Source organism: Scomber japonicus, chromosome 18 (assembly GCF_027409825.1).
Source record: "Scomber japonicus isolate fScoJap1 chromosome 18, fScoJap1.pri, whole genome shotgun sequence".
Classification (NCBI taxonomy): domain Eukaryota; kingdom Metazoa; phylum Chordata; class Actinopteri; order Scombriformes; family Scombridae; genus Scomber; species Scomber japonicus.
In genome coordinates, this window is record NC_070595.1 from 30,426,802 (window position 1) to 30,445,279 (window position 18,478).

The window sequence follows — 18,478 nt, forward strand, 5'->3', positions numbered from 1 at the left end:
ACACACACACACACACACACACACACACACACACACACAGTCCATCTCCTCCACTAGTCTGAGTGCTATTTCAGACTGTAATGTAATAACCACAGATCCTAAAAGCAGCAGGAACGTCAGTCAGTGTTTGCCGCCGTCGGCTCCGGTCACGTGACCCGTCATGTGACCCAGGTGACTCTCCAGGTGTTCAGCCCTAAACCGTCTCCGTGTCTGTCTGTTCTGTCCACAGCTGGAAGAACCACCACCAACGAGGAGCTGGAGGACATGTTGGAGAGTGGCAAGCTGGCCATCTTCACCGATGATGTAAGCACCGCACCTGAGCCTCGGCTCGCTTTAACTTGAGCCATTCTGCATCCCGTTGTTGAGTAGAATGCCTAATGGCCATGAGGTGCGCTGAAACATCAAGTGAATACAGTCAGTGTCACATGACCAAAGGGGGGATGATGGGAGGAGGAGAGAGACGCTAGCCGCGCCGCCGCAGGGCTCTTATTTTGAAGGAGTTACCTCACATGTGATGCGGTCCTTCAAATTAAAGGCTCGTACCTTTGCGGGCGCCGCTTGCCGCTGGCCGCAGCTGAGGTCACATGTCTTGAGTGTCATGTGACCTGATGCGGTGGTCAGCGCTGTGACTCAACACCCGGCTGGAAGTCTAAAGGTTATTCATGAGCTCCTCTGGTTGTAACCACGCCCACCTGTGATGTCACCGTGTGATGTCACAGTGTGATGTCACCGTGTGATGTCACAGTGTGATGTCACCGTGTGATGTCACAGTGTGCCGACCATTAGACTTCAACCAGTGGAGGTCAGATTAACTCGGTTAACGGCGGGTGTTAATTCACTGTGTGAGCAGGTAAGTCAGTCCGTTAGATCCCAACACTCAAAACCCGACGTTAAAGAGTAGAAATAATAATAATATAAATAATATAAAATATAAATAATATAAAATATAAAAATATAAAATATATTTCAGCCATAAACACCTGAACCTGAGTCTTAATTGATTTATTTTTTACAAACCTTTACTCTTAAAATATTCTGACTTTTACCACAAAATACGACGACGTAATTTTATATTCTTTATTAAAAATAAACAACTTTGATTTTAAATAGATTTTATAGAGATTAAGATTTAGAATAGATTTTAAATATTACTTTTTTTGGTCTCAAAATTACAATAACATACAATACAATTAAAATATTATATATTATTATAAAATTAAAATAATTAATATAACAATTACATACAATTAATTACATTATTATAATATGAAATGAAGTGATTTTTACAAAATATAAATATATAACACACTGTAATGTTATATACATTTAAAGTATTTAATCATTTGATTCTTTTGAACTGTGTTTTACAAAAGTTTCATTAATTCATCTGTTTATCCAGCAGCAACAGTTCTTTAATAATTTAATAATTTAATAAATGTTCACAGACTGATTATTAAAGATAAATTATATAGAATAATATAGACCATCAGATCTTATTTCTTATTGCAGAAATGTTATTTTCTAAAATACGGACTTCAGTATTATCAGCAACAACTAATTATCATTATTATCATTATTAATATTATTCACTATTAATTCAGTCAGTGAGATTTTTATATTTAACAGTTTATTCTGAGATCCAGTTTATTCCTGGTGGGATTGTTTTATTTAATCAGCAGGAAGTGTTGAGTTTAACCCTTTATAGGACACTCATTGAAAGGAAGGAAGGAAGGAAGGATGGAGGAAGGAAAGGAAGGAAGGACAGAGGAAAGAAGGAAGGAGGGAAGGTAGGGGGGAGGAAAGAAACAGAAGGAGGGAGGGAGGAAGGAAGAAGAAAGGGGGGTGGAGGAAGGAAAGAAGGAAGGGAGGAGAGAAGGAGGGAGGGAGGAAGAACAGATGGAAGGAAGGAAGGACGGAGGAAGGAAAGAAGGAAGGGAGGAGAGAAGGAGGGAGGGAGGAAGAACAGATGGAAGGAAGGAAGGACGGAGGAAATAAGGAACGAGGGAGGGAGAAAGGAAAAGAGGAAGGGAAGAAAGAAGGCAGGGAGGAAGGAAAGGAAGGGAAGGAAAGAAGGAAGGAAGGAAGGAAGGAAGGAAGGAAGGATATTTTGGGATATTTACAGAAGTTACCAAATATAATTATTTGCCCAATAAAGGGTTAATTAACTTTGTCAGCTTTTATAAGAGAACTAACTTAACTAAACTTTATTCTTGTCCTCCTAACTTTTACTAAAATAAATAAAAATAAAATCTATATTCTGTGTAGAGTCCTGAAAGTGTCCAACGTTACCTTAAAGATGATTTAAAAAAGTTTATTTAAATCAAAAACTCAAATTAAGTTTAGTTTTGTTTTCGTGACTTTTTCTTATTTTCCGTTCGCTGCTGTTTGGTTGATATTAATTTAGCTTTTCTTCCCCCCCCTCTTTTTACCTGCTTTCAGTTTTTCCCTTTTCTTTTCTTTCCAAAGCTGTCAGTATGAATCAATGTTTGCGTTACTCCCGTCCTCGCCCGCAGATCAAAATGGACTCTCAGATGACCAAGCAGGCTCTGAACGAGATCGAGACCCGACACACCGAGATCATCAAGCTGGAAAACAGCATCCGCGAGCTGCATGACATGTTCGTGGACATGGCCATGCTGGTGGAGAGCCAGGTATGAGGCGGGGAGGAGAACCCAAATGATCAGAGAGCAGAGAGCAGAGAGCGGTGATTGTGTTGATGTTGAACGCGTCCGTTGGTTTTTAGGGAGAGATGATCGACAGAATCGAATACAACGTGGAACACTCTGTCGACTACGTGGAGCGAGCCGTGTCTGACACCAAGAAGGCCGTCAAATACCAGAGCCAGGCTCGCAAGGTAACAATCAACCAGTCAATCAATCAATCAGTCAGTCAGTCAATCTTTATTTATAAAGAGAGGAGAGAGAGAGGAAGGAGAGGAGAGAGAGAGGAAGGAGAGGAGAGAGAGGAAGGAGAGGAGAGAGAGGAAGGAGAGGAGAGAGGAGGAGAGATGAAGGAGAGGAGAGAGAGGAGAGAGAGGAGAGAGAGGAAGGAGAGGAGAGAGAGGAAGGAGAGGAGAGAGGAGGAGAGATGAAGGAGAGGAGAGAGAGGAGAGAGAGGAAGGAGAGAGAGGAAGGAGAGGAAGGAGAGGAGAGAGAGGAAGGAGGAGAGAGGAAGGAGAGGAGAGAGGAAGGAGAGAGAGGAAGGAGAGAGAGGAGAGGAGAGAGAGGAAGGAGAGGAAGGAGAGGAGAGAGAGGAAGGAGAGGAGAGAGAGGAGAGAGAGGAAGGAGAGAGAGAGGAAGGAGAGGAGAGAGAGAGGAAGGAGAGGAGAGGAAGGAGAGGAGAAAGAGGAAGGAGAGGAGAGGAAGGAGAGGAGAAAGAGGAAGGAGAGAGAGGAAGGAGAGGAGAGAGGAAGGATAGGAGAGAGAGGAAGGAGAGGAGAGAGAGGAAGGAGAGAGAGGAAGGAGAGAAGAGGAAGGAGAGGAGAGAGAGGAAGGAGAGGAGAGAGAGGAAGGAGAGAGAGAGAGGAAGGAGAGAGAGGGAGGAAGGAGAGGAGAGAGGAAGGAGAGGAGAGAGAGAAAGGAAGGAGAGGAGAGAGAGGAAGGAGAGGAGAGAGAGGAAGGAGAGGAGAGGAAGGAGAGGAAGGAGAGGAAGGAGAGAGAGGAAGGAGAGGAGAGAGAGGAAGGAGAGGAAGGAGAGGAGAGAGAGGAAGGAGAGGGGAGAGAGGAAGGAGAGGAGAGAGAGGAAGGAGAGGGGAGAGAGGAAGGAGAGGAGAGAGAGGAAGAGGAGGAGAGGAGGGAGAGGAGAGAGAGGAAGAGGAGGAGAGGAAGGAGAGGAGAGAGAGGAAGGAGAGAGATGAAGGAGAGGAGAGAGAGGAAGGAGAGAGATGAAGGAGAGGAAGGAGAGGAGAGAGAGGAAGGAGAGGAAGGAGAGGAGAGAGAGAGGAAGGAGAGGAGAGAGAGGAAGGAGAGGAGAGAGAGGAAGGAGAGGAGAGAGAGGAAGAGGAGGAGAGGAAGGAGAGGAGAGAGAGGAAGGAGAGGAGAGAGAGGAAGGAGAGAGATGAAGGAGAGGAGAGAGAGGAAGGAGAGAGATGAAGGAGAGGAAGGAGAGGAGAGAGAGGAAGGAGAGGAAGGAGAGGAGAGAGAGAGGAAGGAGAGGAGAGAGAGAGGAAGGAGAGGAAGGAGAGGAGAGACAGAAGGAGAGGAGAGAGAGGAAGGAGAGGAGAGAGAGGAAGGAGAGGAAGGAGAGGAAGGAGAGGAGAGAGAGAGGAAGGAGAGGAGAGAGGAAGGAGAGGAGAGAGAGGAAGGAGAGGAGAGAGAGGAAGGACAGAGAGGAAGGAGAGGAGAGAGAGGAAGGAGAGGAGAGAGAGGAAGTAGAGGAGAGAGAGGAAGGAGAGGAGAGGAAGGAGAGGAGAGAGAGGAAGGAGAGGGAGGAGAGGAGAGAGAGAGGAAGGAGAGGAAGGACAGGAGAGAGAGGAAGGAGAGGAGAGAGAGGAAGGAGAGGAAGGAGAGAGATGAAGGAGAGGAGAGAGAGGAAGGAGAGGAGAGAGAGGAAAGAGAGAGAGGAAGGAGAGGAGAGAGAGGAAGGAGAGAGAGGAAGGAGAGGAGAGAGAGGAAGGAGAGGAAGGAGAGAGAGAAAGGAGAGGAGAGAGAGGAAGGAGATGAGAGAGAGGAAGGAAAGGAGAGAGAGGAAGGAGAGGAGAGAGAGGAAGGAGAGGAGAGAGAGGAAGGAGAGAGATGAAGGAGAGGAGAGAGAGGAAGGAGAGGAGAGGAGAGAGAGGAAGGAGGGGAGAGAGAGGAAGGAGGGAAGGGGAGAGAGGAAGGAGAGGAGAGAGAGGAAGGAGAGAGAGGAAGGAGAGGAGAGAGGAAGGAGAGAGAGGAAGGAGGAGAGGAGGAGAGAGGAAGGAGAGGAGAGAGAGGAAGGAGAGAGAGGAAGGAGAGGAGAGAGAGGAAGGAGAGAGTGGAAGGGGAGGAGAGAGAGGAAGGAGAGGAGAGAGAGAGGAAGGAGAGAGAGGAAGGAGAGGAGAGAGAGGAAGGAGAGGAAGGAGAGAGAGGAAGGAGAGGAGAGAGAGGAAGGAGAGAGAGGAAGGAGAGGAGAGAGAGGAAGGAGAGGAGAGAGAGGAAGGAGAGGAAGGAGAGGAGAGAGAGAGGGGAAGGAGAGGAAGGAGAGAGAGGAAGGATAGGAGAGAGATGAAGGAGAGGAGAGAGAGGAAGGAGAGGAAGGAGAGAGAGGAAGGAGAGGAGAGAGAGGAAGGAGAGAGAGGAAGGAGAGGAGAGAGGAAGGAGAGGAGAGAGAGGAAGGAGAGGAGAGTGAGGAAGGAGAGGAAGGAGAGAGAGGAAGGAGAGGAGAGAGAGAGAGGAAGGAGAGGAGAGTGAGGAAGGAGAGGAGAGAGAGGAAGGAGAGAGAGAGAGGAGAGAGAGGAAGGAGAGGAGAGAGGAAGGAGAGAGAGAGAGGAGAGTGAGGAAGAAGAGGAGAGAGAGGAAGGAGAGGAGAGGAGAGAGAGAGGAAGGAGAGGAAGGAGAGAGAGGAAGGAGAGGAGAGAGGAAGGAGAGAGAGGAAGGAGAGGAGAGAGGAAGGAGAGAGAGGAAGGACAGAGAGGAAGGAGAGGAGAGAGAGGAAGGAGAGAGAGGAAGGAGAGGAGAGAGAGGAAGGAGAGGAGAGAGAGAGGAAGGAGAGAGAGAGGAAGGAGAGAGAGGAAGGAGAGGAGAGCAAGGAGAGGAGAGAGAGGAAGGAGAGAGAGGAAGGAGATGAGAGGTTCTATGAGCTGGGAGCACAGTGTTCTAGTAGGTTCATAAGGTTCTATGAGTTCTTTCAGATATGATGGAGCCTGATCATTGAGAGCTTTGAAGGTGAGGAGAAGGATTTTAAACTCTATCCTTAATTTGACGGGAAGCCGATGTTCACATTATAACAGAAACGTAACTCCAACTCTCAAAGAGCATTGCTGTAAAATAATTGGCTGAGGTTGTTGAACCGCTTCATCCTGTTGGATTCCTTTGACTCATTTCTTTGTAAAAGTGTAAAAAAGACGCTGCGACTGATAGAATTATAAGATGACCTCTTCTGTCTTTACCAACGCGTGTCTCCTGTTGCCCTGCAGAAGAAGATCATGATCATCATCTGCTGCGTCATCCTGGGCGTGGTCCTGGCGTCGACTATCGGCGGCACGCTGGGCTTCTAAGACGCTCCGCCGCCCGCCGCTGTGACGACTGACACCGACCGACCGACAGCCAGCAGAGAAAAGAAACACCAACGACGACAACAAAACAAAAACTTGAAACACAAATGCAAGACAGATAACCAATCAGCTAGGAAGAGATAACAATCCAATCACAGATAAGAGGATACACCACGGGGTTGGGTGGGGTTCAAAAAACAAAGACAAAAAAAAACACAATAAAAACGCCATCACATTATAGCTGACTTAAATACATAACATATACAAAAAGAGGGTACAAATAAACCTATTTATTACAGATGTACATGTAAATGTATTGAACATATGAAGCAACACATGGGTTAGCTACCTGTAAAAAACTATGACCTATAATATGACATGTTGGTTTGTTTGTTTGTTTTGCCTTTTTTTTCTTATTTTTTAAACGTTTCTTTCGTTTTTCGGGAGTCTCCGAGGACAGTGATGGTGACCGCTGCTGGGTGGGAGTTCTGTGGGGCGAGCAACGTAGAACCAACGTAGAGCCAACGTAGAACCAACTTAGAACCAATCCTGTTTGGTAGTTCCTTACATTTATTTCTTCTTCAGAGGTTCTTAAGAACAAACAGCTGTCAGAACCTTCTGGAGCTGTAGAACCGCAGCGTTGCACTCTGGAACCCAAGAGTTCTGCAGTGTAGACGAGAAACGGAAGGAGGTTCCGGAACACTGTCAACGATTCCGGAACGTTCTGGAATGCCATCAGCGATTGATTCTGGAACATTCCGGAATGCTGGTCAGGGGATTCCGGAATGCTGGTCAGGGATTCCGGAATGCTCTCAGCGATTGATTCTGGCAGCATTCCGGAATGCTGGTCAGGGATTCCGGAATGCTGGTCAGGGATTCCGGAACGTTTGTTGGTAACGCTGTCCCACAGGACGAGCACCCTCGCACTCTGGTAGAACCAACTTTGTCCCCTGGTTTCTGGGAGGGAGGGGCTGCCCTTTCCTTTGGTTCAGCCGCCTCTTAGACCACCTCTCATTGGTTTGCTCACTCCTGTCATTCACCTCAGTCAGCCTGTTAAAAACTAGCTTAACAACAGCAAGCACAACCTGCCACATGCTGTTAGGAAAGCGCATGACACGCTGCCCACCGAGCTAACAGACAGCTGATTGGTTGGGATGGGGGGATGTCCTCGCGATGTGGCAGGTTTCCACGACAACAACCTCCCCTTCTTGTCACACCCATCCAACCAAAGCGCACAGGGAGGGAGGTCCTCTGGTTTTCCAGCTGAATTTGATTAGCCAGCGGCAGAAAATGTGACATTGGACTGACAGGTGAAAGGTGGGAAGGACGATGGGGTAGGAGGAAGGTGGGAGGAGACGGACGGTCAATCTATGCAGTTTAGATAAGAGGAAGACGACTTGTCCCGCCTCCCCCACCTGAGATAGCCAATGAGGATCGAGGGTTCACGTTACTGCACCAAAAAGACTCTCGACGGAAAGCTACGGCCTCAATACTTCTCGATAGTCCTGCCGGCTTGTCTGCTGTGGAAGAAAACTGTCCTTAAAAAGCGGGCAGTCAATCAAATTGCAATTTGAATGATGCAAGAATTATTCAAATATAAAATCTATGTTTGTAAGAGACTCGTAGCAACAAGCTCTTAATATGAGAAATATCAGAGCAGCCAGTGTGACACACAGCTAACCCAGCTCAGCCAGCGGTAGACATGCGAGCAGATGAACTCTCTGGCAGTGTTGCTGACTCGCCTCGCAGGTCGTAGCCGTCCATCAACAGTCCCCCAAAAAGGCTCATCACACTGATCTCCGTAGAGGCATCTCGGCCGTCACAACTGTTCTTCCGGAAGATTCTAAAAAATGAAGAGAACACATTAAAAAGTAAAGAAGAAAAAAATCAACAAAAAAAAATTTATAAAACTAACAAACAGGCGAGACAACAAATGAGACAGAAGGTGTATTAAAACCCGAAGACGCTAACGCGCCCTGTTTACCTGAGTGTCGCAGTGATGTTGTTTGCTTTTTTGGTTTTTTAATGGGGAACGTTTGTTGCTTCGTTGTTCGTGGTGCTGCTGTTGTAGTGCGTGCGTGACGTGTCATGTGACGTATCGGCCGGACATCTTTTAGCAGTTCCTGTTTAGTCTGTTTGACGCATTCGCCTGAGTCCTCCCTGCATCCGTCCAGGTGTATGAGTGTGTGTGTGTGTGTGTGTATGAGTGTGTGTGTGTGGAGATTGTGATATTTAACTCAACACTTTTTAAATACCTGCGTTACACAGGTGCTACTGAGCAGGAGAGGCTTTTCCTATTGGTGGATTTTCTCCGTGGATCATGTGACGCACACGTTCACCTGCATCCACGACATTAGCACACACACACGACCGCCTCACATTATTATTACATTTTACATTTCACACAGACACGCTGGAATTTCCCGCTCAACACACACACACCTCGATATCTTTCCTGTGTTACACATCACGCCAGTGCTAGTGTTAGACCGCGTCGCTTAGCATGCTATGATAGCGTTAGCTTGTGTTTTTATGTGTTAATTGTGTAGGAGATTTTTTTTATTTATTTCAAAGACATTTTCCGTGTGTCCAGATCAGTGTTGGGGACAGAATAAGAGTAGACGGAAGTAACGGTTACTAGCTTCTCCCGGAGCAGTCAACCACATATCATGGTCTTCATCAGCAGAAGCAGTTAGTTCTGTGAGCTCACTTCGCAAAATCAGTCTGATGATGATCGTTTGAAAGTTTCGGAAAAGACTAGTAGCTAGCTAGTACGAGTATTTCTCAAACTAGCTTATTTTAGCTTTTTTTTTTAAATATACCGAAAGTAATTAACACCTAAATTGGTCATTGATTGATGCTTTAAAATGTATTTACTGCAGTGTATCTCTTATTACATGAAGCTTAAGCCGTTAGCGGTATGGCTACACATTAGAACCGAATATTAGCTATAACATGCTAATTTAAATTAACGATAAATGAGTAATAAAGTCAATAATTATCTCTCCTCAACACTGCTCCAGATTAGGACAACATACTGTACATGTGTGTCACATTTCAACACTATATATGTTAGTGAAGGCATGTTTTGTTTGGTTGCTGTTAACGTGTTTTATGTTGCTCCGAACTGGACACACGGACATGTTGAAAGTAACTTCGCAGTATTGTGACTCTGGCTTTAAACTGGGGGAGTTTAAGGAGGGAAGTTTGGTCGGTACAGGCTCTGTGATACGGAGGAATGATCGCCTACGTTGAGGCCTCTGCTGAACGATTGCTACACAGCTACACAACAATCACAAAGGACACACCTTAAACTCCACAACATCAGCCCACACTACTCTCTCTGTCAAAGCAGTACAGTCAGTTGGTCACAGTACAGTTTGTCGGACAGAAGAAGCCTACTGCTAGCAAACCGTGTCTAGATTTTTCGCCCACTTTCAAAGCTGTAGAGTTGTGAAATGTTCCTTTGGGTGAGTCGTTTATTCTTCTCTTTAGTTGGCCAACAGGTTGAATCATCTAAAATACCTGCTTATTAACAGTGACAGCCCCTTCCCAACTCTATTGCTCTTGACGGCTTTGAGGCTTTGACATGAATCGTACCCATGACGTGACTAACGACACGTGTACGATGTCGGAGCATGCTAGCTGCTTTGTCGTGGATAACGAGAAGAAGACACGAAGAAGTTGCTTTGTTGAATATGTGTGTTTTTCTCTCTGAGGTCGTAGTAGTTAGCGCTGTTAGCTGTAGATGTTCGTGATGTTGTATAGTCGCTAGATGAAAATAAGGAGGGGCAAAGGATTTTTAGCTTCAGGTTTGGAGAAGAATGAAGATGGAGGAGTTTTTATTTTATTCTTTGACTTCCCAAAACCAAAACTAACTTCTGTGTTCACCAAAGCTTAGCAAACACCCTCCAAGCAGCGAAGTCCAATAGATGTTTGTTCAAATGAATTGTCGATAGATTTAGAATAATTTAGCACTTTTCTCTGCTGTTGTGTTGTTCATGGCTACATTTTGTCTTTATGGGTGGTTTCTAAATGGTTTTTAGACTATAGTACAAACACCAACTCTTAAATATCAGATAACTTCCCCCCCTGTAAATTAAACCCAAGTGTGCTTTTTGTATCTACATTTCCCAGAAGTCTTTGGTTTCTTTTAAAGCTGTGTTTTTTGGGGGAATTGATTAATCCGGGAAACTAAACTGACTTGCCTGTTGGCTTTTACGAGTCATACATTTCACCTACCACCAATCACAACGCTCCACTCATCATCCAGTCAACCACACGATATTTCAGTTCCTCGATGGTCGATGGTGACGTCACGGTCGTCGCGGTAGAGGCGGTGGTGATCGCGGTACGAGGATGCCGTCGTAGCACCAGCCTGCTTGTTGACACTGATGTTTTATTTGCCCTGTTTGTGTGTGTGTGTGTGTGTGTGTGTGTGTGTGTGTGTCTGTGTGTGTGTGTGTGTGTGTGTGTGTGTGTGTGTGTGTGTGTGTGTGTGTGTTTTCTGTAAAGTTCCTGTTCCTGGCAGCCATTCATGGGAAAGAAAAGCGAGGACAAACATCACAGAACCAGAATAGTTCAACCCTTAAAAGTTAAAGATGGAAAATATTGTCGTCACGAGGTTTATCCAAATATTTCGGCCCCCCCGTCTTGTTGTCTTTCCTCTTCCTGTTTGTGCTGTAGTTGTTTGGTTGTACAAAAAGACGACGTTGAGCATCGGGAGTCTGCTCCGTCCCTTCCCCAGCAGACCCCCCCCGCCCATCCTGTTGTGTGTAATAATGATAATAATAATAATAAAAAAGGCATGCAAAAGCGTTGTGGAGTTTGCATGAAGGTGTTTTTTTGTACCCCACCCCCAACCTGCCCTCCATGTCGTGCACTTTAACCGCTCATCGGACCTGTCTTTGGTTAGCGCGTCAGCTAACCGATTTACTCGTTCCTACTTTTTTTAAGAGTTAAACGGCTGTTGGTCTTTAACTCTGTTTGTAACACGTTGTTGGAGCAGTTACTGGATTTTTAAGGCATTTTGTTCAAAGAGCGGGTTGATATTCAAATGTGAACCGGTGAAAGGTTTCAAATAAGCTGCCGTCGACATCAGCCATCCTGCCCCCCCCCCCCCCCCCCCCCCAACCCCCAACCCCCTCCCAAAACCTCCCAACCCCTGACGTCAACCTCCAAACCTCCCGCTAGGTCGCACACCGATGTTTCCACAGATCTCTGAGCTTGTTTGCTTCCATTATTGCATAGTGTCGTGTTTCAGTCCCCACAGATGTTTGTTATTATAAGTCTGAAAACTTTGACCTGTGGGCTCCCGTCGCCCCCCCCCCCCTCACCCCCCACCCCCCCTCCCTCTCCACCCGGCCTTGTGTGTGCACAGCATGCCTCCTCCCGTCCTCTTCAGTGAAGCAAGATTGGTGCATAAATGCGTGAATGTGTGTGTTGGAGTCGGAGCAGCATGAGTGAGTCTTGATGTAGGAAGCATCTTGATCGCAGGTCCGCAGGTTTCAGCTGTTTGAAGAATTCCACTTTGGTCGTTTGTTCGTTTGGTTTTTTGTTTTTTTTTGATAGGAAGAGACGAGAGATCAGACATATTTATGGATGCCATGATCACTGTTATCGTTATTATTATTATATTTATTAAAACAATCCAAACCAAAGCGTTTTTTGCCCTCCCCTCTCATGTGTTCTCAAAAAAAAAAAAAAGTTCAACGCAAATATTTAAAAAGAGCACAACGCGAGTCGAGTTTACACTGAGATGTTCGTCACAAATGGTGAAAAAATAAAAGTATGTTAAAAAAAAACCCCATCAAATGCTACCGTTACTATAGAAACAAAAGCCCCCCCCCTCTCCCCCCGCCGCCACCCCCCACCCCCTACCAACACCAGCCCTCACTGCATGTTGGTCTGTCCGCCAATCAGACTGTCAAACCTGTGCAGCAGTTTCATGTCGACGTCTGCCTCCGCCACTCCTCTCCTGACCTTTCCACCTCTCGATGTTTGTGGAAAAATAAAACACATAATCATCTGTGAAGAAAATAAGTATAGATACGCTTCTCTTCCACTTGAGGCACATATACGGAGACAACAGTGGTGCTTTCTTATTCTTTTTATGAATTGCTGGTTTTTCTTTTCGTTATTTCTTTGTGTCATTATTTTGTGTACAGCTTGTTTTTGGGTCTCTGTGTTCACACCAGTGGATCAATGCTTCACTGCAGGTTTGAAGGTTTTTACCAGCTGGTTATACATGAAGTATCCAACCAACCAACCAAAGCTCACACTTATCACCACGACTGCAATATCACTGCTCACTCGTTCCCTTCTGACTCATTACTCTACTCTACACACAACAATCTTCAATTTAGTCTGAGAATCAAACAGCTGGATTATTAAAGGGGAACATTCATTTAATTCATCCCCGAAAACTTCAGACCTCCATCGCCAGCAAGCTCCGATCAGCTGTTACCGTTTTCATTTCATGGTTTCCTCTTGTGTTCATGTTTTCTGCAGCAGCTGAATTATTTCAACCTGTGGAGCTGGGACCAGTTTCGGGTCCATGTTTTGGTAATCAGCGGTCAGGGAGCGCTTAGTTACAGATAAGTTCATAATGAAATAGTTCTTCTAATACCAGTGTGCATTTTTGCACATGTGCAGTAGAGATGCTGGAGACTTAGCATGACAGGGAGGAGACGGGCGTGTGGTTGAGTCCAGCCATAAACCTGCAGTGAGCATTTTCCTGTGTGAGGAAGGACTGAGGCCTTGTGAACTGAAGTCACATCTATAGACAAGAATATATATATATATGAATCTTACACCAACATACTGCATTTCTATAACTGTATGTGGCTTCATAGCCATTACTGCTTCTGTTGGCTGTGTACAGTTTTTGTCAGAGCGGGGTACGGAAAGCAGGAAAAAATCATCCGGAGAGAGTTTGGGTTCGACGCCAAGACTCCAAAGATTGACCTACTGTTAGCCGTTAGCCGTTAGCCGTTAGCCAGCGTGTGGAAGTAACGTAGCCTGTTGTTTCACACACATACAGACAAATGACTGGTGCATCTGCAGTTTGGCCTCATTTTAAACTCTAAGCGTTGCAGACAACCAGCAGCAGTTCAAAGACTGTGAGTATTCAAGTTAGTCGTGCTTTGTTTTGTTCCTCCATCGTCGGCCGGTTAAACTCTTCTCTACGATGATTTTTGTCTTCCTGAAACAATTTTCAAAAACCAAAACCTGTTCAGTGCCCTGCTCTGGATGATGTTCAAATGAAACCTGTTTGTTTGTTTCTCGTGGCTTCGATCTGCTGCGACTTGATATTAACTGTTGTTTCTGACGTTGATTTGACGCTCCGCCGTTTGTCTTTCTGCTCTTCATCGTATGAGACAGTATTTGCTTTGTATCAGTGTTCTTATCCCTAGTCGGAGAGGTGGGACGAGTAAGGGGGAGGGGTCACAAAGATAGACCACGCCCACATGGTCTCTGCCATAGCAAGTAGAAAGACACTTAAATAGCATTGTTATTATCATTATTATTGTTATTATTATTATTATTATTATTACTACCATAAATGACGAATATAAATGCAGTAAAACATTTGCAAAAACCCAGAGGGAGAACGAACGGCTTCACACAAAGTGATCAAACATACAAACTTTAAAAAAGGGAGGTAATGACGATTCTATAATAGCAATGATTTAAAGAAGTACAAAAGGAGTTATGTTATCATAAATAATAGTAGTAATATTGAATATTGAATGCTCGCAATTTTGTCAAACTGAAACTGGATTCTTTGTGTTATGTAATTATTGTAAATAACTTCAAAGAGAGAAAAAATGACTTGCATGTCTATGTATAAATCTACTGAGATATCTATTCCTGTCAAAGTTGACAAGTAGTTCGATCTCTGTCCTTTCTTCGCCCCCCCTCCCCACCCCCCCACCCCCCCTCCCCATCAGCCAGGCCTTTATTCTGTCCATGTGGGTGAAAGCAGAGAGAGAGAGAAGCTCCAGTGTTTGTCGTCCGTCATGTTCAGCCGCCACCTCTCACCTCCGTCCATCACCACAGACCCAGAGGCTCCACCCACTGGCTCCTCTGATGAAAGTGCTTCCCTCCATATTAGGAAAACAAACCCCGCCTCCAGGGCTTTTCTCGGGCCACGCAAACCCCCCCCCCCCCCCGATCACTTTTTTTCCGAACTCTCTCTCTCTCTCTGTTTGACTGTGTCTCTCGACCACAGCTAGCGAGCCAAACTGCACACCTGAACCTCCGTCTGTCGACCTGCCCGCTCCCCCCAGAGATTAGCCTGATCCCGAGACTTAAACTAAACGGTAGCACAAACTGAATATGGTGTCTGGTTCCTGCCGATATGAGAGTTGATTTTTAGAAGCTGACGGCTTTTTAAATAATTGATGTTCATATCAGCGGCAACCAAACTCTGATCCATCCCATAAAACACACAAAGATCTGGATCCCGTTTCCTAAAAGTGTCTGAAGGCGACCACGATCACTGCGTCGTCCTCAACACGCCACCACAGTCTTCCTTCTTCATGGCTGCCCCCCCCAAGCATTTAGCCCCCCCCCCCCCCCCCCCCCCCCCGGGTTCCTGGAGGAGGTCTCGACTATTTTTTAGTTTCTCAAAGGCGGCGAAGCGTCAACAGATCAGCTGACGGTGGAGCGGTCTACAGGAAGTAGCTCAGCTCTGTCACTTTAATCTCAAAGCTGGTTTTTATTTACGCCTTCGATGTATTTGAGGAACCCCCCCCCCTCCCCTCCCCTCCCCCTCTGTGCCCATGCCCCCCCCCCCCCCCCCCTCCCTCCAGAGTCGCCACCTCCTTCTTTTGGGCCCAGTCTCTTGCCTCACACAGGCCTACCGTAACAAAGTGTGCAATATTCAGAGAAACAAGGGCTTTCTTTTCATGCAGAGGCGTTCAGGCCCGGCCAACCAGCTCAGACCTCCTGCAGGAACTCACCCCCCCTCTCCGCCCCCCCCCCCCTAAAATAAAAACCGAGAGGAACAGTAGAGCGTTAAAGCTTGAGGGCGGGCGGCAGGCGGCAGACGGAGACGTTTAGAGGACAGAGTCATCGCTCCTCAGGCGCAACTTTGACCGGAAATGCAACTTGTGTCCCGTTTTTTTTGTGTGTGTGTATGTGTGCGTAGCGTAATGTAAAAGCGATCTGTCCCCCCCCCCCCCCCACCCCCCCCCAAAACACACCCCTCCCTTACCCTCCCAGCCCCCCCCCCCCCCCTCGTCCCCCTCCTGATCCCCCTCTCCATCCCCTCCAACCCGTCTCCCCCCTCCTCCCCCCTCTCTCGTACTGCTGTTGGCTGTTCTGTTTAGTTCATGTGACGTGCCAGTATCCCCCCCCCCGCCCCCCCACTCCCCCTTCTTTACCCCCCCCACCCCGACCCCCCCCCCCCCCCCAGCCTCCCCCAACCCCCCCCGCCCCTCCTCCCCTTCTCTCTCTCTTGCTCTCTCTCTCCCCCGCTCCCTCTCTCTCTCTCTTCATGGATCTTTAAGATGACAACTCTATGCAGATGCTGTCTTTTATAAGTGTGTCAAAAATTTTAATTTAAAATAAAAACTTTAAAAAAAAAAACAAACCCTGACAGACATATTGAAATGATAACAAAAAATGAATAAAGAAAAGGATTGTTCAGTGTACTCTGGTTGCCTGATGACATCTTTATTGCTTTGTGTGTTTTCAGTCTCTGTTTCTCTTTTAATAAAACATATTTACAAACGTTACAGCGCCACCTGCAGGCCAAACATCACCTGCAGTATTATAGTAATGTAGTATGCAGTATTACAGTAAAAGTACTGCAGTATTATAGTGATGTAGTATGCAGTATTACAGTAAAAGTACTGCAGTATTATGAGTGATGTAGTATGCAGTATTACAGTAAAAGTACTGCAGTATTATAGTGATGTAGTATGCAGTATTATAGTAAAAGTACTGCAGTATTATGAGTGATGTAGTATGCAGTATTACAGTAAAAGTAGTGCAGTATTATGAGTGATGTAGTATGCAGTATTACAGTAAAAGTACTGCAGTATTATAGTGATGTAGTATGCAGTATTATAGTAAAAGTACTGCAGTATTATAGTGATGTAGTATGCAGTATTATAGTAAAAGTACTGCAGTATTATAGTGATGTAGTATGTAGTATTACAGTAAAAGTACTGCAGTATTATAGTGATGTAGTATGCAGTATTACAGTAAAAGTACTGCAGTATTATAGTGATGTAGTATGCAGTATTACAGTAAAAGTACTGCAGTATTATAGTGATGTAGTATGCAGTATTACAGTAAAAGTACTGCAGTATTATAGTGATGTAGTATGCAGTATTACAGTAAAAGTAGTGCAGTATTATGAGTGATGTAGTATGCAGTATTACAGTAAAAGTACTGCAGTATTACAGTGATGTAGTATGCAGTATTACAGTAAAAGTACTGCAGTATTATAGTGATGTAGTATGCAGTATTACAGTAAAAGTAGTGCAGTATTATGAGTGATGTAGTATGCAGTATTACAGTAAAAGTACTGCAGTATTATAGTGATGTAGTATGCAGTATTACAGTAAAAGTACTGCAGTATTATAGTGATGTAGTATGCAGTATTATAGTAAAAGTACTGCAGTATTATAGTGATGTAGTATGCAGTATTATAGTAAAAGTACTGCAGTATTATAGTGATGTAGTATGTAGTATTACAGTAAAAGTACTGCAGTATTATAGTGATGTAGTATCCAGTATTACAGTAAAAGTACTGCAGTATTATAGTAAAAGTACTGTAATATAGTGATGTAGTATGCAGTATTACAGTAAAAGTACTGCAGTATTATAGTGATGTAGTATGCAGTATTACAGTAAAAGTACTGCAGTATTATAGTGATGTAGTATGCAGTATTAGAGTAAAAGTACTGCAGTATTATAGTGATGTAGTATGCAGTATTACAGTAAAAGTACTGCAGTATTATAGTGATGTAGTATGCAGTATTAGAGTAAAAGTACTGCAGTATTATAGTGATGTAGTATGCAGTATTAGAGTAAAAGTACTGCAGTATTATAGTGATGTAGTATGCAGTATTACAGTAAAAGTACTGCAGTATTATAGTGATGTAGTATGCAGTATTACAGTAAAAGTACTGCAGTATTATAGTGATGCAGTATTACAGTAAAAGTACTGCAGTATTATAGTGATGTAGTATGCAGTATTACAGTAAAAGTACTGCAGTATTATAGTGATGTAGTATGCAGTATTACAGTAAAAGTACTGCAGTATTATAGTGATGTAGTATGCAGTATTACAGTAAAAGTACTGCAGTATTATAGTGATGTAGTATGCAGTATTACAGTAAAAGTACTGCAGTATTATAGTGATGTAGTATGCAGTATTACAGTAAAAGTACTGCAGTATTATAGCGATGTAGTATGCAGTATTACAGTAAAAGTACTGCAGTATTATAGCGATGTAGTATGCAGTATTACAGTAAAAGTACTGCAGTATTATAGTGATGTAGTATGCAGTATTACAGTAAAAGTACTGCAGTATTATAGTGATGTAGTATGCAGTATTACAGTAAAAGTACTGCAGTATTATAGTGATGCAGTATTACAGTAAAAGTACTGCAGTATTATAGTGATGTAGTATGCAGTATTACAGTAAAAGTACTGCAGTATTATAGTGATGTAGTATGCAGTATTACAGTAAAAGTACTGCAGTATTATAGTGATGTAGTATGCAGTATTACAGTAAAAGTACTGCAGTATTATAGTGATGTAGTATGCAGTATTACAGTAAAAGTACTGCAGTATTATAGTGATGTAGTATGCAGTATTACAGTAAAAGTACTGCAGTATTATAGTGATGTAGTATGCAGTATTACAGTAAAAGTACTGCAGTATTATAGTGATGTAGTATGTAGTATTACAGTAAAAGTACTGCAGTATTATAGTGATGTAGTATGCAGTATTACAGTAAAAGTACTGCAGTATTATAGCGATGTAGTATGCAGTATTACAGTAAAAGTACTGCAGTATTATAGCGATGTAGTATGCAGTATTACAGTAAAAGTACTGCAGTATTATAGCGATGTAGTATGCAGTATTACAGTAAAAGTACTGCAGTATTATAGTGATGTAGTATGCAGTATTACAGTAAAAGTACTGCAGTATTATAGTGATGTAGTATGCAGTATCACAGTAAAAGTACTGCAGTATTATAGTGATGTAGTATGCAGTATTACAGTAAAAGTACTGCAGTATTATAGTGATGTAGTATGCAGTATCACAGTAAAAGTACTG

General features: G+C 44.3%; 1 protein-coding gene across 1 annotated transcript in view; it reads left to right on the top strand.

The window, feature by feature from the left end:
* Positions 1 to 6,178, top strand: part of LOC128379391 (syntaxin-1B-like) — an 11,693-nt gene extending 5,515 nt beyond the window's left edge. Inside the window, exons 2-5 of the mRNA XM_053339007.1 lie at positions 106 to 303; positions 2,514 to 2,651; positions 2,744 to 2,854; positions 6,098 to 6,178. Of these exons, the coding sequence (XP_053194982.1) occupies positions 106 to 303; positions 2,514 to 2,651; positions 2,744 to 2,854; positions 6,098 to 6,178 (528 nt within the window). The remainder of the gene's footprint in view (positions 1 to 105; positions 304 to 2,513; positions 2,652 to 2,743; positions 2,855 to 6,097) is intronic.
* The last annotated feature ends 12,300 nt before the right edge of the window (positions 6,179 to 18,478 follow it).